The sequence below is a fragment of the Bombus terrestris genome, chromosome 16 (assembly GCF_910591885.1).
Source record: "Bombus terrestris chromosome 16, iyBomTerr1.2, whole genome shotgun sequence".
Lineage (NCBI taxonomy): Eukaryota > Metazoa > Arthropoda > Insecta > Hymenoptera > Apidae > Bombus > Bombus terrestris.
Genome location: NC_063284.1, coordinates 4,114,869 through 4,142,399, shown reverse-complemented (window position 1 = coordinate 4,142,399; position 27,531 = coordinate 4,114,869). Strand labels below are relative to the sequence as shown.

The 27,531-nt window shown below is 37.4% G+C and overlaps 1 protein-coding gene across 3 annotated transcripts in view; it reads left to right on the top strand.

The window, feature by feature from the left end:
* LOC100645307 (adenylate cyclase type 6) overlaps window positions 1-27,531 on the top strand; it is a 93,570-nt gene that overhangs the window by 42,455 nt on the left and 23,584 nt on the right. For all 3 annotated transcript variants that reach the window (XM_003403168.4, XM_048413421.1, XM_048413422.1), the window contains one exon: window positions 296-606. In XM_003403168.4, the coding sequence (XP_003403216.2) occupies window positions 296-606 (311 nt within the window). The remainder of the gene's footprint in view (window positions 1-295; window positions 607-27,531) is intronic.

Here is a 27,531-nt window from a genome sequence, read left to right as displayed (position 1 = left end):
CCGATTAATAGGCTATTGGTCGCTAAGCGTCGGCGACAAGCAACCGATTAATCGGCTATCGGTCGGTAAAGTGTTAAGAAGATTACAATGAAATACAGAATACCGTGAGTTGTCTGCAGCGTTCAAATGTATTGGCACTTTTTCAAAACACACAAAATCTAAACAGCGCGATCTTGCTGCTTGCGACTCAAACGGTTAATTAAATGGCAGCACAAGCGGCTAAACGTTGCATACACCGCACAGACTAACTGCCCTCTGGAGTTCTAGCGACTTGTCGAGTTTCCTTAAATTGCAGCCTTGGTAGCAGCGATATCCAGGCCTGGGATGAATGAAATCTGGTTAGCCGGCGTGAGTGGAATAGTCCTGGTGACTCTACTAGCTGTGCAAGTGGCTTTGAATGTACATCTGGCGCTCGGATCAAAGGAACATCGTAGCGGAGGTCCTTTGGCTGCAGTGTGGGCTGTGTGCTTCTTCATTTACATGGCGTACGCACTTCTGCCCATAAGGCTGCGGCACGCGTGCATCGCTGGTTTCATTTTCTCGCTGGCGCATCTGATCGGAGCATTCGTCCTCTACCCTTCGCAATATCCTGCCATGATGGAACACGTGAGTGACATTCTGTAGCCTTGTAAATCCCGTGCAATTGCTATTTTACATGCGCCTGGCTAACGCTTCTATCGGGCAAAAAGAATCGCGGCAAATTGGGACGCGATATTGGTGATTGGGATTCCCCTAACGAGTTTCTGGCTCGTGACCCCGTTGTCGCATATTTTTATCTCTTAAGAAGATCGTCTGTAGCGGCACATGAGTCAACGGACATTTTTAATCAGGTTGTGGTTTTGCCTCGGTTTCTCAAGACCGTTAAGTTATGTGTTATGTAAAAACAATTAACCTGGGGCAAAACAATGTCGCCGCTACGCACAACCGTCGGACAACGGCGAATTCAAATGTTCCGGCTCTCCCCCAACTAGTATAAATACACGGACGCGATCGCGAGCGACTTTGACGATTATAAATGATCAAGGCGATTAGTTGCGGATTATCGATATTGACGAGTATCTCAAGGACTTAGTACGAACGTATTTATTTATTCATTTTAAATATACGTGTTACTTCGCCTAAAACACCTGCATTCCAGCCCTCGCGACCGGACAGCCAACGGCCTGCGTAACGTCATTCCGACCCTCGATAAACCTAAGGACCCAATATAGCCTTTCACTTTCACGGTATTGTATTAACATGCGTCTTCAGTCAATCCCTTTGTCCTGAAGAATTTTGGTACGCCACGAGGCTTACCACAGGCTATATTTTCTAACCGTCGCTCGCGGCCCTACAGTGTCGCAGGCAGATCGTCTTATCTGACCGCCGGATCATATACAATGTATCGACGAGCGCATAGCTGTTGCCAAGCAGCGAGCTCTCGAAACGTCGAATTTTGTCCGTTACGTTTCCCACACAAGAACGGACATACGTGATCATAGGCGCGAACGGTGGCGTGACTCGAGCATAGTGGGGGTTGTCTTCAAAATGAGACAAAGGAATCATCGAAAGACTAGCAGTCTCTTCTGACGAGTCGAACGTTATACATCGTATAAATTTATATCTATTTAATCGTGTAGACTAAGTGTTGGAAATATATACTTTAACTCTGTGAACCACAGTGTTATACTAACTGAATCACCCCTATTATCCTAACCGAAATCAGGGGATCGAATTATTTATGGTGTCGATTATTGCACTCGTAATAGGAATTTACGACTCCCGTTGACGCGTATTCTCGCGACCGCGTCTCCCCGCGATAGCTCGAAAGTACAATACGCGACGATCGGTTGCAAGTAATATCTGCTTTGTTACTATCTAATACTCCACACTAACCTATCCTCCACACGTCAAACCAACGTTGACATAATATAACAATATCCATCGTGATAATACGAAAAGCTGCGAGTGGCGAATTTTCTACGCATTCGACTTGCATTTAATGGGAAAAATATCGTAACGAGTCGAAGCGCGACAAAGTTTCATTTCTCCCATTTCTCCCTTAGGCTACTTAGGTAGTTTTTACAAGCAACTTTCAACCCATTACAACGAAGATTAAAAGCTTTCGTAAAAGAACGTTGACCCAGGTGCGCGAGGATTTTCTTCCGATCTTGTTCGTATAATACTTCCTCTTCGGTATAATATTAAGCATGTAAATTGCATACGTTAACTACTACACTTTTGAATCCCATCAGACAGTTGCTGGAAAACGTTCATTCTCACCATTCGTCAAATATAACGAAATGCAATGAATCATCGCGTTAGATTTTCCGATTCTCTCGGAATGTTCTTCGCTGTCGAATGAATTAGACCGGAAGCGGATCGACAGACTCGGACTTGTTAGAGCGCGGATTTTTACGCGGAGAGTTCGAAGGTTTTATAGGAAATTCGAAATTGTAACAATCCACCTGATATTTGCAAACGTACGAAACACTCGAACACTAAAACTATACGTTTTAACGCTTAGCGATTGAAATAAGTTCCTCGTGAGATTCCATTTCTTTGATTACAGGAGAAAAGCTACGATTTCCCACGAATATAGTATCCGCAGTTCTACGCGATATTCGCTCGAAACGATCGTTGCGAATTCTCAACTTTGCTTGGCAACTAAGTGATTGAGGATTCTGTCATTATATATACAATTTATTTTATTTATTTAATTTATATATATAAAATTTGTAGTTGATTTCTCATTAACTCTTACTGTATCTAATTTCATTATTCCCAAAATAAGCTCGATTTTATAGAATCGATCGTCTGATTTACCCGAAGGATTTACGTTATTACATATATGTATATCGACGATCGATTCTGTAAAATCGTGGAAAATCGAGAATCCTAAATTACCGATCTTCTCTCGTGATCTAATCTATTCGCAAAACGACTGCCGATAAAACAGAGCAAAAGTAAAAATATCGGTTGGCGGGTAGTTTGAATTCTATAGAATTTACATACATATATGTATATACATGCGGAGTGTAAAAAAGTTGAGAAGTTTTCGAAGACGAAGCAAACGTTTGGACGTGTTTTCTTTATGGAAAAATGGCTCGGGTTTATGAGCAAATATTGAAGCGAACGTAGTAAATGGATTCAGTGTAGGGAATAGGGAACGTTACGATCACGACAGGCATAAAGTTGGTAGAAATTTTTGGCCAAGTATCGACCCTTCACTAGTTAATAATCTCTTATTAAATAAAGGAGGAAAGAAGACAGCGAGGGAATTATTTCGAGGAGGAAATTTAGTGAAATTTCATTTAATTTGATTTAATTTCACATTATCGAAAAATCCAAGTACTCTTTTACTAGACCTAATATTAGTATACCCGCCACTCTTTCTACTCGAGATACGCTTCTCTTGATTTTTTAAACTCGTGTTCAATCGTAACACGGAGCGTTATGTTTTAACGCCACGTCGATAATACGAGGGAAAGTCTACTGAGAGTAAATTTTAAGACATAGAATAGATGGTTCCAGCGTTGTGATTTTTCTGTCTAATTAAATCACAAGAGAAAATAATGTTATTATCTACTCGCTTAGTAATTTTATATAACGAAGGAAAATTGCAACACCGCAAATTCCAAGCTACCTGCACCGTAACAAAATCCCTGCTTCGTGTTATTTTTATTAATTAGACCAGAGTTTCACATTTTTTTTTTTTTTTTTGTGCTTTTCATCATTATCCACAGTTTGAAATATAAAAGCTTATCAGCTTTATTCGTTCCCCTTCTGTCCTAACTTTTAACTTCACTCAAACAAACTGATATTCCAAACATGTTGCAATTTTACTTGGATTTTGAACGAATAATGAAAGAAACGTCAGAACGTTTCTATAAATTTATTTATTTATCACATTGGCTTGCTTTTGCATTCCGTGCATTCATTTCCAACTTACGACCACTTCAAGTGGAAAAGTTTCAACTTTTCTTCCGACATTGCCAACTTTATCCAACGGAAGTGGACAATTTTCCCGCTCTTTGACCTTCTTTCTTGGATGATAAATTACGCTCAACTATGATAAATCATGCTGATAGGCTTATTGGTTCTAGCCACGAGTTTCTATAAAACAAAGAGGGAAAATGAAGCAAGTGGGTGAAAATACAGAAGGAGGTTCGATCGTGACGAAATATTTGTCGTTAGGTGAAAGGTTTCTTCCGGCGATTGGAGCTGCCATGTAGTTTTCATCTGGAAACAAAATTATTGTATCGCTGACGCGGTGGGAAATCGCCTTTTCGTCGCCCTTTCTTTTCACGCGTTCGCTGCAATTTGCCAAATTGTCGAGACTCTCGTCTTACGAAAAAGCCTCGGCAAATCTTTGAACGTTCGAGCTATTGCACTTTCATTGCCTTAAGCTTTGCCTCCGCCGTTGTGAATTTCGCTCCACTTGTCCCTTTTTCACAGGTTTTCTCGCGATTGAATAAAACGATAGAAGAAATGGGCAAAAGGCGTATAAAATTTTTGGTGTTTTGTATTTTCACATCCGTGCAATTCTTTTTACTTTCGGTGCTGGTAATTAGAACTGAGTCTTCGGAGATGTTGAGAAATTTTTGAAATATTTGGAAAAAGTTGCAAGTATCGAAGCAGGCATTTTCCGGAATATTGATGAAATTGGAAATAAGAAAATTCGTGGAAGTATTGCAGTAGCTGGAGATATTGAAATGTCGGATATCGATAAAATCGAAGACGTTGCAATTTTGTTAGCATCGAACGAAGTAGCATATTGAAATCTGGAGATATTAATAAAAATGGGTATATTAATAAAAATCAATGTCAATGTGATTTTAGAAATATTGAAATATATTTCTGAAGTATTTTAAAGCTGGAAGCAATCACATTTGTAGTTGCTGTAGCAGCCAGATATGTTAAAAGGTGGAAATATTATAAAATTACCTAAATTGAATAATATAAAGTTATAAAAATTCTAGGAACATTGAAAAAATTGAATACCAAAGTCAAAAAATACTTCTAAAACTGAAAGCAATAAAATTTGCAAATACTGTGACAGTCAGATATGTTAAAAGGTGGAAATATTATAAAATTACCTAAATTGAATAATATAAAGTTATAAAAATTCTAGGAACATTGAAAAAATTGAATACCAAAGTCAAAAAATACTTCTAAAACAGAAAGCAATCAAATTTGCAAATATTGTGGCAGCCAGATATGTTAAAAGGTGGGAATATTATAAAATATCCTAAATTGAATAATATAAAGTTATAAAAATTCCAGAAACATTGAAAAGATTGAATACCAAAGTCAAAAAATACTTCTAAAACAGAAAGTAATAAAATTTGCAAATACTGTGGTAGCCAGATATGTTAAAAGGTGGAAATATTATAAAATTACCTAAATTGAATAATATAAAGTTATAAAAATTCCAGAAACATTAAAAAAATTGAATACCAAAGTCAAAAAATACTTCTAAAACTGAAAGTAATCAAATTTGCAAATACTGTGGCAGTCAGATATGTTAAAAGGTGGAAATATTATAAAATTACCTAAATTGAATAATATAAAGTTATAAAAATTCCAGAAACATTGAAAAGATTGAATACCAAAGTCAAAAAATACTTCTAAAACAGAAAGTAATAAAATTTGCAAATACTGTGGTAGCCAGATATGTTAAAAGGTGGAAATATTATAAAATTACCTAAATTGAATAATATAAAGTTATAAAAATTCCAGAAACATTAAAAAAATTGAATACCAAAGTCAAAAAATACTTCTAAAACTGAAAGTAATCAAATTTGCAAATACTGTGGCAGTCAGATATGTTAAAAGGTGGAAATATTATAAAATATACTAAATTGAATAATGTAAAGTTATAAAAATTCTAGGAACATTGAAAAAATTGAATACCAAAGTCAAAAAATACTTCTAAAACTGAAAGCAATCAAATTTGCAAATACTGTGGCAGTCAGATATGTTAAAAGGTGGGCATATTATAAAATATCCTAAATTGAATAATGTAAAGTTATAAAAATTCTAAGAACATTGAAAAAATTGAATACCAAAGTCAAAAAATACTTCTAAAACTGAAAGCAATAAAATTTGCAAATACTGTGGCAGCCAGATATGTTAAAAGGTGGAAATATTATAAAATTACCTAAATTGAATAATATAAAGTTATAAAAATTCTAGGAACATTGAAAAAATTGAATACCAAAGTCAAAAAATACTTCTAAAACTGAAAGTAATCAAATTTGCAAATACTGTGGCAGTCAGATATGTCAGAATTCCAGAATATTATATTATAAAAATGGAAATATCAAAAGTTGAGAACATACGTTTTCATTCTCAGTACTCTCATCTACCTAAGTAAATGGGATAGAAAGACGTAGACGTTGATGGTCTTTCGCTAAAAATTGCACTGTTCAATAAAATAGATGAAAAATTGATCGGAGGTAAAGGATGGTTTTCCGTGCGGTGAAAATTTAGTGTATTCGAATGGCAAGCCTCAGGCAATTTTCGAAATTGGCCGATGCTCTCGGTCAATTAGCTTTCGCTCTCGTTGCTGAAATCCGGAAGCATACTATATCGAAAATATCGATACGAGGGAAGTTTGAGGAGGGCAAACTTTATTGGTAAAACCTAGGGAAACATTGATCTGGCCATTCTCAACCCCGTAAATTTTATCAGAATATGCGAAATTCCCTATCTGCTACGTTCCTCCCATTTTCCATGTAGAACCGATAAAAGAATTCGAATCTAAGCTTAACACTTCACCGACCGCTAGCGGTTCAACAGCATATGCACATCCGACCTGCAGCTCAGATGTAGATTCTGCCTGGCGCTGGCTCTGTTTCCGTTTAGACTCTCCAATACCATTCTTTTCGTCCATCGCGAACGGTAAGTTTTTCAAATTAGTATAAAACTGTGGGAGCTTCCAAAGCAACGCAACTGAGCAAGGTACCTTAGTACTAAATAACAAATTATTGCTCAAATAATGAGAAAGATTGTCGGCGACAAAAAGCCGATTAATAGGCTATCGATCGGTAAAGTGTTAAATAAGAAATCTCAGCTGCACCTAATTGCAGGTCATTGCCAGTATGTTGCTCATAACTAAAATTCTACTTTAAAATGTTATTAACTGATTAAATATATTATTTATTATATAAATTTCTAGTCGAAATTTTAATCTTCCTTGCAATTAGATGCAGAATAGAAAATGTGTTTTTATTAATACTTAACATTTTTGCACTGTTTAAAAGACATTTACTTGTGGAAGGATTAATATCATCGAGCAGAATTAGAATTCCTGATATCCACACATTAATTTCATTCAAACTCAAATAGCAGTTGCTGGCTCATAAAAAAAGTCAGCTATCACGAAAACTGCTAATTATTACCCTCAGCATACAATTAGCCACTTTAGTATTGCGATTGTGATAACTACATAGAAAATGAAACGAATTTTCCCCAACAAAGTGTCGCTTTCGATTTCAAATTCAACTTCGTAAAGTAGATAAAATTTGTTCCTTTGAAATATTTCCTCCGTTTGTATTTTGTATACTATAGCAATATCCGTCTACTGTTATCATAGGTGGAAACCATAATAGAGAAGCTTATTAACTCCCATTATCATCATCCTGTTTATTCAATTCCAGGCAATATCCCAGAATTTTTGTTTTGTTTATTTATTCATTCGTGTGCATTATACGGGTAACATTCTTTGCTATAGACAAAGATGAATATAGGTGGACAAATATTCAACGATTCATAGCAAACGACAGATTATGCAGAAATAGAGACGAATTAGGTACATTAGATTTTCTCACACGTCTCTTAAACACATACGGCTTAAACGAAGATACGGAAAAGAAGTGGAGTAGATGGACGAGTGAATTGGTGTATTTACAAATATGTTGGATGCAGCTTAGTAAGTTTTAGAGATGCGTGGACTAATGGAAACTTCCTGACAGCCATAAATGGAGTATTAAGCTGAAAAAACCGCAGAACTTGTACATGGTTTACGTACACAGCTGTTTGCAGTTTTACAGGAAAATGTAACGCCAACTGTAAATCTGCGCTGTTCCAACGTAAAATGTGTGGAGGATGCTAAAAGCGGATCATAGTTGTGGTGTTATCGGACTTCTTTTAAATACACAGCGTATGCCGTTGGACCGTATCTAGAAACACATCTACAAATTCTCACTTGATCTTCTAAGGATAAATTCCTTTTGTCAGTAGCTTCGTGGTGTTCCATGTTAACACGCCTGGCACTGCTTTGACGAGTATCAGCAACCACTGGAAGTCGTTGGAATTGAACCGTCGCTCGTTCAAAGGACGCTGAACACAGCTCACAGAAGACGCTGCATCACCCTAATAAAGCTGAACTTCAGGTTCTGGACAGTGGTGCATTTGCACGTGCTGTCCCGGTTCCGGTGTACATCGAATTTCTTGCAGAACTTAGTTTGAGGAATATGCGAATCAAAGTTACCTAATCCCTCCTCTTTGAACCTAGACATCGGAAAACTCTTCTTCCCCTTTTGTGTAAAACAGTCGCTTTCGAAGGTAAGCCAGATCCGATTTAGAGGTTAGGTTTGTCTATCTTTCTCTTCCTTAGAAATTTGGCTTTAGCTTGTGGGGAAGTTTGGGATTTTTCTTACGATTCGCTACTTTGTTAAGTCTAACTTACGTGTCTGTTTCAGCTTCGATGCACACCGAGTCTCTTGCAGAACTTAATTTAGGGAATGTGTGTGTTAAATTTACCAAACTCCTATTCTTTGAGTCTAGACATCGCGAAACTCTTCTTCTCCTTTTGTGTAAAACAGTTACTTTCGAAGGTAACCCAAATCGGATTTAGAGGTTAGGTTTGTCTATCTTTCTCTTCCTTAGAAATTTGCCTTTAGCTTGTGGGGAAGTTTGGGATTTTTCTCGTGACTCGGTACTTTTCATAGACCCTTTTTAACTCTAACTTACGTATGTGTTTCAGCTTGGTTGCACGTCAGATCTTTTGTGAAATTCACTTTAGGGATTGCATCTATTAAATTTACTAGCTTCCCTCTTCTTTGTTGATTTTTGAACCTCCATTTTTCTCCTGACTAGGTATTTTTCCATGGACCCTTCTCAACTTTAACTTACACGCGTGCTTCAGCTTCGATACGCGTCAGATCTTTTGTGAAACTTACTTCGCGCATTGGGTCTATGGAATTTATCAAATTTCTACTATTCCTATGAAACTGAAATTGAATAGGAGATCAAGAGGGAACCGTTTCCTTTTAAACAATTTTCCAGGCTTCCTGTTTTCATTACGGATAACACGAGATGAGCTCCTGTCGTGGTGAACAGGAGTTTCTGGAAGATAGATAGCCTTTTCGATCTACGAGGATCTTCTTTTGATCCTCTTCGCTCTTGTTTCCCGGTTTCACGATCCAGCTTATTATTTTCCTGACGCTGCAAATTAACTACGCTGTTTATCTCGCCAGACAATAAGAGCTTCCAGATTAAGACAACCTACCAGTTAATTAATTTATTCAAGAAACTTGAGACGCGCTTTCCTGCCCAAACAACTCGGATATAATTTCAAAGAAGGGAATACTGCGTTACCCGGCAAGTTGGTTCCGATTTTTAGCGAATTTGGTCGCCTTGAAAGATCGTATAGCAAAGTTTCTCACCAAAAAAACTGAGCGATTCCCAGAAGCACGAAACACTCGAGTTGCGTGAAAAATGGATAAAATTCGTGGAACAAAATGCCACCTATAACATTCAATAAATATAGATCTTTCAGGACGTGCCAATATTTTCTTACAATTTTTCGAAACAAGACTTCATTTAATTAATAATTACTCTTCATTATAAATTACATTTCTAAATTTCTAAGTGACCAATTTTCTCCCAATATTTTTGAACTTGGACGTCTCCAAATTTCCCAATATATTAGCATTATTTCAAGAATTCGATAGCTGCAAAATTTGTCGTTTCACGCGTTACTCCATACGCTGAAATATTCTACCTGTTAGCTGAAAATTATTTGCCCATGAAAATTATCGAACGATTAGCAATAGGAAAATAGTAAAACTATCGGAGTATGTTCTCGTCGATTTGCCGTTCTATTACACACGATCGCGCTGGCAACATATGCGGCCACTGATAAGAGATAAGAAAAACAGATCGATGACGCGAAAGCATAAAGCTGACACGGACTCTACTAGGAAATCTCGTGGAAACAGTTCGTTGTTATTGGATTTCTTTCGAGCTTGGTATCTTCATCCATCAAGTCCCCTTGCTTACTCAATGCCCACCCTCTTCTAGCCAATTTATTTAGCTTTTATTACACTGAAAGCACAGAATGCATCCTCTAGTTCTATCAACGCGCGAGGAAACAGTCTCTTCGATGGATTCTTTAATCGTCTACCTTTTTTCCTTCGATCGGTGCAATACGGTTGCACAAAAACACTTCCATCTATTTTCAAACATTTCACGGAAAACCTCTTCGTAATACTTCGAAGATTGACTTAAGGGTTTAGGGGGAATTAATTTCTGTTCGGTGAAATTAAATTAAATTAATTAAAAGTATTCATTTGTTGCCTGGGTCGAGAGTCGACGACGCAAAGTCTGAAAAAACAGTAAAATAGCGAGCCTCAGTTTTAACGACGAACGTTAGCGATGAATTAAACGCTGAGCTGAAAAGCCGCGGTGATCGTGTGGCGAACCGTCGTTTTATTTGGCAACAGTTGGCAAGAGCGTTGGCAAGAACACCCACTTGCAAGTTGTCGAAGTGTGCGGCAAATTACGGTGCAATTTTCGGGAAAAGTCGCGTGACACCGGCAACACGGGAATTTGAAGGAGGCAGCCGGTTCGAGGAACCGAGGAACAAGAGGTAGTCGCGGTAATGACGCGATTATTAACCGAAACGCCGCAATCGATGCGCGTTAGATCGAGATACGCGCGAAAACACGCCCCGGCATCACGACACACTATGAAAGTTTCACGTTAATAATAGACTCGGGTCGTATGGGACCCGAACAACTTTCATACTAGGGAATTTCGAGGGTGCGTTCACCCTGGCTTCACTGACCAACTGTTTCCACTGCCCTGGAAAATATGACTCACGAAAATAATTAATACCTCGACGTGTTGCAGGATTCCTGACTACTTTCTTATTTAATAATATAAAATTGTATGAAATTGTCCAATTAGGCGAGTAATTTGGGTAGATGAATCTTTGAATGTCATTCTTATCGTTGTCGTCATCGTCCAACGAGCAACTAGAAAAATGTCGCTACCAACGAGCCAAAAATTCCTCACTTGCGTCATTCAGATTCATTTTGATGGGTCGAAATTGCGAAACATTGGAAAAGCAAGTAAAATACTGCTTTTTGCTAATAGCACAAGTACGTATACGTCTAGTAATTTTTCTACTATCGCCTTTAACGGATTAAGGTTAGGTTGAGGTTAGGTTGAGGTTAGGTTAGATCCAACTAATAGTGTACTCGGTCGGTAACCGAGCAAAACGCCGATTTCTAGCACAGACTAAAGACACAGGATAAGCGTGACATTAAATGGCACTTTGTGTCCTATGCTCTGAAGTACCGAGTTGCGAAAAGTCAAAATGTTTCTCGTGTCTTTTGTCATTCAAATTAGTCATGGAAAAAACGATGAAAGCGATACGTACGTACGTTACGCATATAGGGTGAGTCACCTAAGAGTTTAAGTGGAAATATTTTCGACGCTATCGATTATATCGGGAAATGTTTCAGATAAAAGTTGAATGGCTTCGGGGGGAGCATGTTCCGATATTATTAGCTTTTCCGTAGGTGGGCGCGTAAAAGTCACGCGTAGGTCAGCTTTGCCTTTTTAAAGGCAATCATATTTCTGTAACATATTAATCAACGCGGTTCCAGATTCTCCATAAAGAAGAATGGGAAAGCTCTTAATTTTACTTTACAAAATTCATGTTACGCAAGTGAAAGACGAAAGTCACTAGCTGAGTCTCGCAGTAGTATCAAATGAAATTTCCAAATATTCCTTTGACCTGTAACATGCTCTTAAAAAGCATCTACGACTGTTGGAATACTCTGGTGTGTCTTATAAGAACCAAGTACCATCGTAAGAACAAAATTACACCAAACGTAAGAAATATAAGAACTTCGAATGAATTCTATAAAAATGAAGAAATCGAAGAATCAACCATGGAACATGAGACGGACACGACGATGGCCTCGGTCTCTGCGCGAGCCTCGAAGAATCTCGCGATCTTTCGAAAATTCCAGCTCCGACGTCCAACGATACAGTTTTATGCATCATGTTAGTAATTTATTATTCATATTAGTGACATAAAATTATGCCGATAACGCTAATAATACAGGCATTTTGAGCAGCTGCGGATTATCGAAACACAAAAATGTTGACGACCTTGAAACAAGTGCAGGTAAGGGGACACGCGTTCGTACGAACTTTCTTCGTCGTTTGCCTGCCTGCTGCGTATTTCTGAAGTTGATCCCGTGCGTTATAATACGTCCTGTACACTTTCACGAGCTAATCCAACCTAATTCAATAACTGAAGTTTCACGATTAAATACGCCACGCTGATGTTCAACCGGGGCAATCTGAGCAGCATTCTGAACTGAAGAGTAGGATAGAAGCAGAGGATGTAAAGCTTCTAATTACTAGCACAGGTCACGTTTCGATGGTTGTTGACGCGGCGAGTCCTGTTTTCATCGAATTTCCTAGCAAATCCGTCTTTCGTTGCCAATAACGCACGACCAAGCTAACGAGCTACAAAGCTGACCAGGCGCAACGACCGCAGCATTATTATACCAAAATCCCATGATCGATGCAACGCATGTTCAATGGGAGATACTCGCGCAACGCCGCTCATTTCTTATCTTGCCAACCAATTTATTTATTTACTTATTGTTCTGAATTTGGAGTGGCCGTCAGTTTCTCACTTGGACAACACATGTCCCTTTTTTTGGGGTTAGGTTGAGATTAGGTCAAGCTGTAAAGCTTATGATGCGGGTATCATTAAGAGGCTAAAAGATACCTTAAGTGCGGGTGGGTCAGGACAAAGGTAAACAGCTGGCAATGTCAGAGGATATCCACCAGAGTACAATTAAACTATGGAAAAGATGGAAAGTCAGGATGCAAGGAGGAGACGAAGCTTATGGTGGGAGTAGCAAGAATATTCTACGACAGTTTTCATCAGAGAGTCGTACTACACCGTGTTCAGTCTCAACAAGATTGTACAACCGTTGTGATCAGAACGTCGAACTTTTCGTGTATACTAACAGTGCAAATAAGCTACCAAACTATACTAACACCCGGTATATTCAATTTACCTCCGCCTTGAGCGTTGAGTCATTCAAAGTTCGCGATATCGGTTGGACCTGACCGATCGTTATTTATTGGGTTGGCGACTAAATGATCGCAAATTTTATATGAGATAGGTGGAGTTAGAATCAACAAGCTAAAACGTTAACATTTCCATAGTAATTTATTCAGTTTATTCTAACTTAAACAAACGCTATTTCGTCTCACGCTTTATACCTTTTCCCTGTGAAGCTTTTTGCAACCATGAACATGGTAAACAGGTGCACAGATAAACAACTCGTCGTATATAGCGGACACAGATACTTGCAAAAGAGAATAGTTGAGAAAGCTAATTGGTAGGTTTGTGAAGTTTTACGAGGTAGAGAAGAGAAAACAGGGAGTCTGTATCTTATTAATTTGGCAAATATCTGTGCAAGTTGCAACAGACCTAAAATTTAAATTAATACAGCCACGAACAAAGGTATTGGTACACTGTCTAAACTGGAATACCTTAAACTTTCTTAATAACTTTGTTGGTAACTTTATTAATATTGGACCAAACAACTCGAATTTCTTTGAGTAGCTGGATTGGCAACTAAGTGATAGCGGATTTTGCTATTATCACCTAATGACAAAATCCGCAACCACTTAGTTTCCAACCCAATAGAAAGACCAGTTTTCCAATTGCCGACTCTAAAAGGGCAAAGCAGGGGTAACATCTTCTTTAAAGGTCAATTACACCCCATGAGTTGCTAGAGTTGGCCACGTGAAATTCGGCGCATGAATTCCCCGTTCAAAAATAACCTTTAAGAGAGTTAAAAGAAGAAGCAGTACGTGCTTTTCTCAAAGAATATTCTATATCTCTATATCTACTGCAATTATAGGCATGAAATTTGGCGTAGAAACTCTTCGTTAAAAATAAAGAAACACGTGTCTCGCCGTTTTTCGAAATTCAATCCTTAGGGGAGCGAGAACCAATCTTTTTTTTAAATCAAAAAATAGCCGTATCTCTGTATCTACCAAAGTTGGGGGCGTGAAATTCGGCGTGGAAACTCTTCTGCATGGGACAAATCGAAAGATAGAAAGCAGATAGGAGCAGAGGGGCTTCTGGTGAGTTACTCCCATGTCGAACGATTCCATGGAATTGTGAAATATCGTTTGCCTTGGCGTGGTAACGCGAGAAGATACACACAAACTGCGATGAAATATTCAGTTGCGGTCGTTTCGCATGTGGAAGTTTCTCATCTCTCGGAGGAGAACGTCGTTTCTGCCTGTGCAGGATTCTTCAACTTCCGGTTGCTTGTTTTCCCCTGGTTCTGTCAGTGGCTCCTCCAAGTCCAAGCCATTAGGCCAAGCGACCGTGGCCGTAATTGAATTTGCAAGTTTCTCGCTGGGGGACACAACCATTTCATCGTCATCCGCTGGCTTTCGTTCGCTCTTTTGTTCCGTAGAAGCCAGGTCGATACTTGGAAAAATCATTTGTCTCTTGCTTCGTTCGTGCAACGAGCTACACGCGAAGAGTTTCTTCCTTTCGTCCACCTGATTCAATTTCTTCCGATATCTTCCACCTCTCCTCTTGTCTTGTCTTTTTCTGTTTGTTTATTTATTTATTTATTTATTTATTAGCCGCTTTATGAATTTATCATTTGGCTGGCTGGAAATCCTCTCATTTGTCCTATCGTTACGTGTCCTTGCCTTTTAAACGTAGTGGTTTAAAAATTAAAAAAAGTGGCTTATTGGGTTGGCAACTAAGTGATTGCGGATTTTGTCATTAGATGGTATTGACACAACCCGCAATCACTTAGTGGCCAACCCAATAAAAGCGACTGTAACGATTGGCTATAGTCTCGACTATTTCACTTGCAATTTCTTCTCATTCTCGTCTGTCTATACGTTGCAACACCTGCTATCTGGTGGCTCTTGTTTCATGTCTGTTCTAGGGCTTCAAATTATTTAAATCCATCTATTAGTTTGGCAACTAAGTGATTGCGGATTTTGTCATTAGGTGATATTGACAAACTCCGCAATCACTTAGTTGCCAACCTAATAGTTTGGCGTTTGACTCGGACAAGAAATAATAATTTGGTCTGAGAAACACGAAAGGTTGTCGTTGCCTGTTCCAAGTGAATACCACGATCCGGCAAGCCAAGGGACCACTAAACGTAAATAAATAAGAAAAGAAGGAAAGATATTGCGAAAGAGAATTTCCCATTGTATAATTAACGAACGTCGATTTAACCAGGCGAAACTTTGCTAATTTGCTTCAATTTAGGCAACACCGAAATGATTATTAGCTACGGGTCCCGCAAACGGTTAAATCCACTTGCCGCTCACATTTCACGCGCTATTATCCCCATAACCTTCCATTTATTTCTTTCTAAAAGGTCGAGGGATTTTATTCAGGTTAAATTCAATACAAACATTCTTTCCTCTTTCTTTGTCCCGTTTTTTCTTTCTTCTTCGAAGCCTTCTACTTTTACATCCTTCGTTTCACTTGTTTCTTTTTTTTTTCTTTTTTCTTATTTCTTATTCGCTGCAAGAAGAAAGAATTTTCCCCCAGGCACCTCCCCACGCCATCGAAAGAAACTCAGAAAGTAAAAACAAATTCCCTAGAATTTTAAACGTTTTCTACTCGCCATCCTTTTATTTGCATCGCCATTTCTTATTCATGTATTCGTCCGTTTGCTAGAACAGTGCAGAAGGAAAGAGAAAATGGCCAGAGACAAAACGCTTTACAGACACTCGGTGGATTCAGCCCTGAAGGAAGCCCATCTGCCAAGGAAACCACACTGTTTCTCTTGCCCCATTAACATAACAGTTATTACCATAGGGAGAAATCCGCAAGCGTGTCGTCTGTTATCCAAAGAAATCCCTGTTCGTGTATCTTCTGTCCCCATCGGACAGACGGCGCTCGTTTCGCGCATTTTAGTTTCCACCGAAATGTCGAGCGACTATTTGGTTTACGTTGAAATATTTCCTACGCTCGATTTACGTTGAAACGCGTTACGGTGTATCATGACGCATCCACACTTAGGTTTCGTATTATGTTACAGCGGACACTCAATTGCCAAACTGTTACAGGATCCCTTGAAACTTTTTTTTAGAATCGGAGAATTTTTTTCATCGAACCGAACGACAGTGTCGTTAGAAGTTTGCTACATGTCATATAAAAAATTTTGTTTCTTTAGAAAAAAAGTGGAGGAAAGCCACCTTTCTATCTTCCAATGAAAATTTAAACGACGTATTTTGCAGGTTTATATTATTTGTGTAGGTAGATTTATGTACATTATTTAGGTTCATATACACAGTGAAAATTTCGGCTGGCGTTGCTACGAACGGTTAAAAAGCGGCGCAAATTACATTTTTCATGAATTTCGCTGCAAAATCTTTCCACGCTTGTCGCTTGCTATCGCGATCAACCGATTTCGATAAAATTCTCGCCACATACGCAACGACGTAAACGTTCGAAACGCGTTGTTTAAATCGAACTATCGCTTTCACAGGAGATTACGAGCTCGCCACAAAGTCACGCACACACACGACGGTATATAATATGTATATAGATATTCCTATGTGAAATATTTTGTCATATGATCCGTGTTTCTCGGAAATATTTCAGCGCCTGCAGATAAGCCGGGTACGTGCTGCTCGCGTGTAAAGAGACTACAGAATCGCGTCAGAGGATCAAATATTCTCAGGTTCATTCGCTCGCCACTTCTCGACGTTTCTTGAGAAAAATTCCACTTTTGCCTTTCGACGTTGAAAAAAGAACAATGTGTCCGCGGATGGAGAATTTGGCGAGTAGAAATTGGTAGGAAAATTGAAGGGAAGGAAACTCCGGCACAGAGAATATGCAACGCCAAGGCACAAAGTATTCCACGAAATACAAAGGATGAAACGCTAGAGTTCTGTGAAACGTTGAGGGCTACAGCAATTACGAGAGAAAGAGTTGCGCGAAGAGAAAAAGAAGGAAGAGAAAAACGAGGGAAGATAATACGGTGTCGTATAACGCGAGAACGAAGGAGAAAGGATCAGCGTGAGTTTAAATTGCCAAAGCAAACCACGGTCAAACGAGGGGCAAAATCGTGGAGAAACTGGGGCAGGATGAATTTTAAGGCGATGAAAAATGGATGGCCATGGCTATTGAACGAGGAGATCCTCTGGCAAACACAATCGCAGAATTATCGTTTCGTAACGTGCAACTATTCCTCTTCACGATTCCGCGATTATCGTTCGATTGAAACTTCATGGATCTTGAAAAAGAACGAAATCGACGATAAAAGAAGGTTGTTTGCCCATGAGGTGCGTATTATTCGGTCGATTTGAAAACATTGAAGGAATCATCAAAAGCGATCTCGCGATGATTCGCGGATTGCAACGAACGAACGACGATTGTGTTTCTCGTAAATTTAAATTCTCGTGGTTTCAATAATGAATTTCGAGAATTAATTAAATTAATTAAACGCAGGAACCTCTGTTGTTGTTTTGTTCGAATTGTCGCGGCTTCGGCGATTGATCGTTTGATCTGATTTACAACGACAGTGATTTTCGTAAGATGAAATTTTCAACGAGCGTGGAAAATTGAAATTGCCAATATTCGAAAGATTATCGACAAACGTTCGCTCCCCGCCAAATCCCAGTTTCGCGTTTGGTTGCAATTTTATCGGCACTGAAATATTAATGACAACGTTCGGCTGTTTCGCGAATTCGCGATTATCGTTCCATTAAAATTCATTTCTTTTTTTTTTTTTTTAATAATAACGCTCGTTTCCACGGGTTCTCCAATTAACGGCGGATTAAAATTTTCGCCTTTAGAAAAATCCACGATATATCCTCGTTCGATTGCAATTCAGCCTTTCAAACGTTAATAATAAAGAAAGTAAGAAGAATGCAGGTTCGATCTCTCAATTATCGTTGGATTGAAATATTCCAAATAAAAAAAAGCAACGCATAGGAATAAATAAATATTCCATTATCACTCGATTTAAATCGTCGTCTTTTCAAACGTTGATAATAATAACAATAATACTATTTTTATCTCGAAATTATCGTCGAATTGGAAAAAAGGTACATAGAAACGAACAATGCGATTATCGCTCGATTCAAATTTCCCTCGTGTTTCGAAACATCGATAACGATAATAATAGCGCGGTTTTAATCTCTGAATTTTATCCGTCGCGTTAAAATGTTCTACATTCAAAAGAGAAGAATGAAATAAAAAAAAAAAAGACCAAGTAATTATGGCAAAAGCAAATTGGCATATTAATGTTTGAATGAGAAGGTAGCTAATCCGCGGCAAGCGTTTGACATGGCCGCTCAGTGATTGACGTAAATCACTAGAATTCTTCTTTCTAGTGGAGGGAAGTTACTAGATGGAACGTTTTAATGAAAACGAGGCAGAATGATATATTTGAGTTTGTAGTGGTTATTGGCACTCTGCTGCTCAATGATATACGATGATTAATCAACAGCAGCGATAGATAGGAAACCACAACGAATCGTTCCTTTAATTAACGCGAAATTCAATATGTCGTTGTTGTAAACAGCCTTTCGGATTTCGAGTTGATATTAAAATGGGACATCGCGTTTCGTATAACTACCACTGTGAAGCATACGCGTATTTCGACGTTTTGGAATTCCTTTTGAAACTATTGAAGAAGAATTAGTCGGGAAAAACGATAGAATGAAAATCGTTATATCGTCAACAATTATAATAAACGGTATCGTATAATGAATATGGGATATAAAGTGAAGAATGTATATGAAACATTTGAAATATTTTGCAGACTATAAAATCATTGAAAAATATTTTTAATATATTGGAAAATGTTACGTGAATATAAAATAGTATGAATATTTTGAAACGTATAAAATGAATAGAAAATATTTCAAAAACCTTGCCAAATGTAAACTGAATATAAAATAGTTGAAATATTTTGCAAAGTATAAATCGAACACAAAATATTTGCAATATATTACAGAATATAAAATGAAGATAAGATAATTTAAATATTTTGTAAACTATAAAATGAATACAACATATTTTAAATATATCGTAGAATATAAAAGGAATATAAAACAGCTTAAATATTTGGAAGATATAAAATGAATATAAAGTGTGTTCAATATTGTGCAAACTATAAAACATTTCCACTTTCAATTTCCAACGAATTTCAATTTTCCCGATATGTGTGTATTATTTGAAAAACGGAATTTCTCGAATGTTTCAAACGATTCGAGTAGGTGAACGGTGATTTCCTATGGAATTTTTCATGGAGAAGTGTAAACGAGGAGGAGGGAAACGTTTTCGTAGAAGAAGTTGTGAAAAGGGAAAATCGTGATATCGTAGGCCACTTGAACCGGAAAATTCAATTGCCGTTTTCAGCGCAGCATTTCGATTGGTCGAGCCTAGCCGGAAATATGGTTGGGAAGGAAGTTGACAGAGCCACAGGGTTATCAGGAAATTTAACTTCCATTGTTTGATCGTAATGTTCGTAAAAATTCTACAAATATTTGGAAAAATTAATTTTATACTTGTACGAAAGAGAATTATATTTAATTATTTATTACTTTTATGAAAGCAGAAAATTTTATATCGTCAAGTTGAATTTTCTATTTCGAAATACGTTCAATATTTTTTTCTGGCTATTTCGCCCCGAATTTTTGTTTCAGCAATTTATATCAAATTTTCGTTTTTAACATTTCCATTTCCCTTCGAATATTATCCAAATTTTCTCTTTCCAACTTTGGCAATTCCTCTTTTTATTTAAACCTAAATTTTATCTCTGACCAACATTTTTTTTTTTTTATCTCCTTGTCGATATTTTCTCTGAAAATTTATTTCCGACAATTTGTCTTGGACTTTCCCCCGAACCGTTTCCCTCTTTATACTTTATTGGCTTGGCAACTAAGTGATTGCGGATTTGTCGATACCATCTAATGGCAAAATCCGCAATCACTTAGTTGCCAAGCTAATACTTCGAAAATCGTTCTCGAAAGTGGCGGAAAATCCACTTCAACGATAAAACACAAAATTTCTCTGCTTGGTGGGAATTTTCGAAAATCCAGCGACACGCCGTTTCCGATAAATGTTAATATTATTAACAGCTATATCCCAGGGATAATTAAAAATACCTCTGCCTTTTCCATCCGCTTCGTACAATTATTACGCTCGCTCAGATTATTCGAACCGTTTCATCCCACGTTTTTTTTTTCTTCCCTTTCGTCCTTTTATGGTACAAAAATTCCACGACAATGAAAAAAATAAACCGCGTCAAATATTTCGTAACATCTCGCAGAATCTGCTACCGACGAACCATAAGAAGATCGAATTATTCAAATAGCAATTTGCTCCGATCAATATCTTTTGCTCCATTTCATTCTAACTTTTATAACATTATAACTAACTCCAGTTTATCGGAAAATCGTTATTATCGGCAAATACGTACGTATCGTATCTGGTTCGATTAATAACCAGCTGTAGATGCTTGACGACGCGATAAACGACATTTTTATGACATTAAACGGCCGTTTACAGTTAACACCGAGCTGGTTAATCCCGTGAGGTGGGCGACTAATTTCACACAGCCCTAAAATCGTGCAAACACTTTGCCACGCAATTTCCAGCTTCATCTCCGGCCAAAGCTCTTCCGCTGTAATTTAATTGGCCGATTTAATGAAATATTACCGACTTTATTAAAACGTTACGACTGCACACGGTTTAATGGATCCATCGAATTCAATTTGTCGGGGAGAAAGCTTGTTTTTGTCAATCCATTTGCAAAAATTCTTTCTCTGCTACGAGTTTAATGCACTTCTCAGTGAAATATCTTTCTCTTTTTTATTTTTTATTTATATCTTCTCTATTTTGTTTTGCAATTTTATTGCGCCGAAAAATGTTCACCTGGAAATTATTTTATCGAAAAATTGTTCGTTTGAAATTTTCTGGCTGCTCGGTTTTAAGAAAATTTCTGACCGGTTGATCGGCTCGTTTAAAACATTTTTCATGGGGAATACGTTGTTATCTCGAAAGCCGTTTACTTTGAAATTATTTTACTTTGAAATTCTTGAAACTTGGATTTTGTTTCCTTTTGGTTTTACGAAGATCTTAAGATGGTTAATTAGCCGGTTCGAAATATTTCGAAATTTTCTTAGCTCGCAGCTTTCTACTTTGAAATTTCTTTACCTCGCAAGCTTTTTATTCGAGAATTACGTTATTTCGAAATTTTCGAAAATTTGGAATTTCTTTCACTTTAAAAAGACTTCCAGACGAGCGATCAGTTGGTTGGAAATCTTTTGCTCTGGAATTTCGTTATTTGCAAATGTCCTCGCTTTGGTAGCTTTTCCACTCGAAAACTCTGTCATTTTGAAATTTTGCAAAATTTCAAGTTTCCTTCCTTCTGATCTTAAAACTATTCAAAGGTGGTAGTTTAGAAAATTTTATTTTATCTTCCATGCAATTTATCTTATTCAATTTTGAAAATAATTCTTTTTAATTGAATTACAAAATATCGCTGCCTCCTCTGTTTCTCTTTTTCATTTTAATCAACAAATTCGCAAAGTTTTGCCTATCTGGGGACTTTCAGGTCCGACGAACAGGTTGATCAGACGATTTTCCAATTAACAATCACCTTTGACACCAGCTAAGTCAGACGCACGCCACGTGAAATTCATTTTGCTTCTGCCGTCATTCTCAAAATATCAACAAAGTATTTCACGCGCCTTTAACCCGCAAGTTGCGCCGTGCAACAGCTACCAGCTTCCTCCAACATATTGCCAAGACGTTTAACCGCGTTAAGTGCCCAAATTTGACTTGCAAATTTCGATCGGTTTATTACCCATTTTCTTAATTTCAAGTCAAACCTTCCGTTTTCCTTCTTCCCTAATTTTTTATTCATACGGGATGGACGATACATTGGTTCTTCAAATGAGAATTAAAGGAATGCGGTGGCGGGAAATTTGAAAGTAAAATTTTAGACAAAGATAATTTCTGAAGGAGGGATATTCCAAAATGAAATAATTTTGAGAATTCGTCTGTTAATTTTTAGCGCAATAGTTAGTTATCAATTTTGATCAATTTTTAGTACAATGGTTAGACTGTCCGATTGACAGTGAAGTTGAGGAAGATTTATCTACAAATTCGAATTTTCCCCACATTTTCTACCGTACGATCAATTTTCGAAATACGAGCTATATTTTTATTAAAAATAAAAAAAAGGAGGCGCAATAAATTTGGACTAAAAATTAATCGTTGCGGAAGATTCGATGGATAGTTAGGAATTTTAAATATCGGAGGAAATGTTACAATTTGTAACATCGACAACGTGGAAATAAAAAGATCTTCGAAACGATGGCCAATGAAAATTTACGTGACAAGAATTGCGAGGGAATTGCAATTTCACGTTGCCGAGGGCAGACAATTTTCAATTTGATATTAGAAAAAAGACGAGCTAACCCATTTGCATTCGCGAAATTTCTTTTTTAATATTTAATTGCCCTAAAAAAAAAAAAAAAGAAAAAGGAAGTTCCAAGGATTCGACTATCAACGTCCTTCACATCGCCGTGTCTTTCGTTTATTATGTTGGCAATTAAGTGATTGCGGATTTTACAATTACCACCTAATGATAAAATCCGCAATCACTTAGTTGCCAACTCAATAGAATTTTCTTCTTGGAAATTTGCATGAAATTGATACGAACTGAAGTATCTGTAAATTACGACAAACCGATGCTTAATCTTCGACAAGTTAGCGCATAACATGACATAACAGCGTGGAAGCTTTCCATCTGAAAGATGAAATTCGTTCTTGGAAATATGTCACGAGAAAGCGTGGAATCGCGTGAAAAAAAAGCGTCCTGTAAATACGTAGAGAAATATTGCTCGAAAAATTCTACGATATTTTTTTACACTCAACCGTTCCACCAATTTCACGCTGCACGATAAAACAGATAAACCGATTTACTTCTTTGGACATTTAGGAGGTGCGAGCGAGAATTGCTGTTTTTATTTGTTGGAAACTGAAAACAACGAGTAAACTGTGTGTTTAAATGGGAGATACACGGTACAGGTTGCTTTTATGCGTACAAAAAAAAAAAAAAAAAAAAAAAAAAATCTAAAAACGTGAAAAAGAGGGAAGAAGAAAGCGGTGAAATTTGTTGGAAAGCGAAGCAGACAGCACATGTAAGAGATTGCAGCGATGCTACAGGTGGTTGTTGCGGATCGATTCGTCTGACCAGCGATCGTCTGAAATAAGTTTCACTATCAGGAAACCTCTTTAATACCGGTTTCGACCGTATTACATTTTATATTCACTCGCCGAGAAACTTCAATTCACAAAAATCCACCCCAGCTGTACTTCCACCTCGAATCTTACCGGTCTTTCCAACATTTTAATCTTACGATTTTGAATTTCATCGATCGTTAGTTTTCCTCCAGGAAACTTTAGCGAGAACGACGACTAGTAATTTAAAAAGTACGACGACAGTGGCAAACGCCTTCAGCGATAACAATTACGTTTACTTTCTATCTATGCGTAACAAATATCATTTTTCATTTTTCATACTCGATTCTCCCCATCGGAATTCACTGGGTGGAATAAAGAAATAAAGAACACATTGTATTGGGTACATATTTTCATAGTATTCATATATTGGGTTGGCAACTGAGTCATTAGGTTGTATTGACAAAATCCGCGATCACTTTGTGGTGGATGCTTAAACGTGTTGTTTCAAATGGTAAAACGAGTTAGTGCTTGTTATAGTCAAATGTATTTAAAAATCGTTCAGAGTATAGAGTATAGAGTCAGTATAATACGTCTGAATCGTCGCTCGCTCCATGCTACTCGTTATAAGGATACCAGATACTCTCTCTCTCCTAGAAAGCGTGTTCGTTTATTTATACTGGTCGGGAGAATACCAGAAAGTTGAAATTCGACTCCGGTTAACGGTTACACGTAGCGGCGAGATTGTTTTGTCCGCGGTTTTTTATTATTACATTTCGTATATCGAGACGGTGCCAATGTCTCGAGGCAAAACAACATGAGTCACTCTCGGTTCGCATCGTGCTATGACTCATGCGCCACTACACTTAGTTGCCAACCCAATATATGAACACTATGAAAACACTGCGATAATAAAATATGTATTACAAAAATGCATTCGTTGTTGGAAAATATTACGTTCGTATTAGCTCTTCTGCAATTGTATCATTTTTCTTCCATTTCGATTCCGAATGAAATATATTAATTAAATCTTTGTATCGTCAGGGGGTCCGAAGAAAATAATCACATTGTGAAGGATGCCGAAAGGATGACAAATACATAATAAAATTACTTTCCGCAAGTTTAATATATTTTTTTCATCAGCTTGTATTTGAGAGTAGAAATTGGCAATCTCTGGACAGACGGAAGTTTCCGTAACGAAAAGTAGTGAGGGCCGATCAAAGGCCGAACGGTTTATTGAATTTACAAAGTTGCCAACGGTTCGATACACGTGGCCATACTAATTGCAAAGCCCATGCTAATTAAATGCCTGTATCGGCCTAGCAACAGGAAACACTTGACGCTCATACAACTCCTACCTCTTTGATGTATCCCAAAGCTTCGGCACAGGCGTTGGCCACTTGTGGTGTTTCCTTTAGATTTCCATTTCGATGTGAACTTGCCTTTATTATCATATACATACACGGCAGGGAAAAGAGTAGCGAAGTTTCCTCGAAATTAGGATGGTGTTTATAGACTGGACATTTTGAATTTGTTAGGAAGAAATTTATGGAGATTCTGGTCAAATTTGCTTTTGTATTTCGACGGTGTATAAGTTTTCCACTGTGTAAAGAAACGTCTAGAGCGTATAGATTTTACACCAACGAAGCAACAATTTGTCAAGATGTTGGTGAAATTTGGACTGTGTCTAATGGTCTTGATTGCACAAATTTACCACGAAGAAAGTTTATTAGACATGTTTGAGAAATTTCCAATGGATAAAAATGGAAGCTGGATAAAAGTTTAAGGGGATCTTTGTTAAATTTTAAAGCCTCGATTATAGAAATTTTCCATTTGCCAGGAAAAAATTTGTCGAGATGTTCGTGAGATTCCAACTGTGTCTAGAGTCTATTCTCGACATTTTCAACTCGCTAAGCAGAAATTTCTCTTCTAAAGAGTTTCTGAAGAGCAAAGTAAACGTCGCAGTATGTCTAAACTTTAGATCCTAACAGATATAAAATTTCACATAGCAAATATGGTATTTGCTAGGCAAAAATTCTTCGAGACTTTCGTAGAATCTCGGCTGTTTCGAAGATCTGTACCATATAAATTTGTAGACTCGCTAAAATTTAATAATATTTCAGCTGTTTTTAAATTCTACGTTATTTAAATTTCCGTCTCATTTGGCGAAAATTTATTGAGATTTTCGGAAAATTCCAACTGTTTCTAGAGCCTAGATTATATCAATACGAATTTTATCGACACTTTATCTTTATTATATCGACAGACACTGCGTGTAGGTCCTAGATTATATAAATTTTCGATTTCCTACGCAACAATTAATTAATTTCGGTGATGTCTAAAATCTTAGATGCAAATATTTATTCGCATCTTTGCAAAATTGTACTCGCGTCTAAGCACTAGATTGCGTATATTTATTTTTTATTCGTATTAATATATCTAAATTTCTACTGCACTATATATCTATTTATTGGCAACTAAATGATTGCGGATTTTGCCATTAGATGGTACTGACAAAATCCGCAATCATTTAGTTGCATAAATATATAAACTAAACCCAACTTATAAACAAGAACTCAATATATAAATACATGTACTCAAGAGAGTACTCAGACTTGTCGAACAAAACTCGACAGTGTTTGATTTGGAAAAGTGTAAATTCTTGATCGATCGAATGACTCGCGTTTCAATCGTATCGAGTTCGTGTTCCATTTAAGAGAATCAACTAAACGTTTTAAGGAAGGATTGATAGCGGCCTCTCTATCTGTAGAACCCCTTTCTAGCTGCACACTTGATCCCACTCTTACAATCTCCTAATCCGCTGTTGAAATTGCCCCTTCGACTATGTCGAACCTCTTAATCGGCTTATTCTCACTGTCTGTAGAGAATCTACTTCTGTCCAATAAAATTGAAAATCTCTCGGAAAGCACCAATTGAGAAGCGAACGTATATTGCGTTTTGTCGTCGTCAGCATGTTGCATAACAGTGCAGTACTACTGAACATGTTAGTTTATTCAAGGGACGAGTGACAAAATTGTAATGGTCAGTGTATATTATTGGGTTGGCAACTAAGTGATTGCAGATTTTGTCATTGGATGGTATTGACAAAATCCGCAATTACTTAGTTGCCAACCCAATACTTCTTAAACTAGCAAATCATAGCAATGTTGACGCACCAAGGCACAGGAATATGAGTCACTCGGATTTGAATCCTCCGTTGACTCATGTGCCGCTGCAACAGTATAATTATATATCTAATTATTTAATTAGAACATCATATTGTGGTGGCACTCGACAACACAAATACCACCACTCGACACTAACTAGAGTCGGACGACGGCAACGCAGTGGTTAGCGGTTTAGGTTACGAACGTTCGGGACCCGGGTTCAAATCTCGGCACCCGTGGTCCGATTTTCTTCCACGATTCTTAAATGAGAAGAAAAATACAGCAATATTCCAACAGAGTGGCATCTACAGCCAGCAGCCACAATTATCACGGACAACACACTTACACCTCAATATATTTAATACAAAATGAAGAAATATATCACTACATCGACATTGTCAATTTTCCTGCGACACATTCGATATCCTTAATTAATATTACCTATAAAATATTTACTAACAGTTCATTCGCAATTTTCCCTCACAATTTTTCAGACTTCCATTTAAATTGCTTCGGTACTTACGTTCCAAGTCTTACGTTTTAATTATCTACAAATAATTCCAGTCTGTCAATCTATTGGGTTGGCAACTAAGTGATTGCAGATTTTCTCATTACCACCTAATGACAAAATCCGCAATCACTTAGTTGCCAACGCAATACTCCGAGAAAGCGCTTAATTTACAGTTGCCTCGTTTACTACGAATCTTTCTGCTCATCACTGGCAAACAAATTTTCGAGCAGACGTAAGAGCTTATTAGATAGCGGGTATATGTATAGCTTAGTATACAACAGACGTAGTTAAAAGCTTGGAAATTTCGACGTTATAAACTATAAATATCTATAGAATGTTCAATT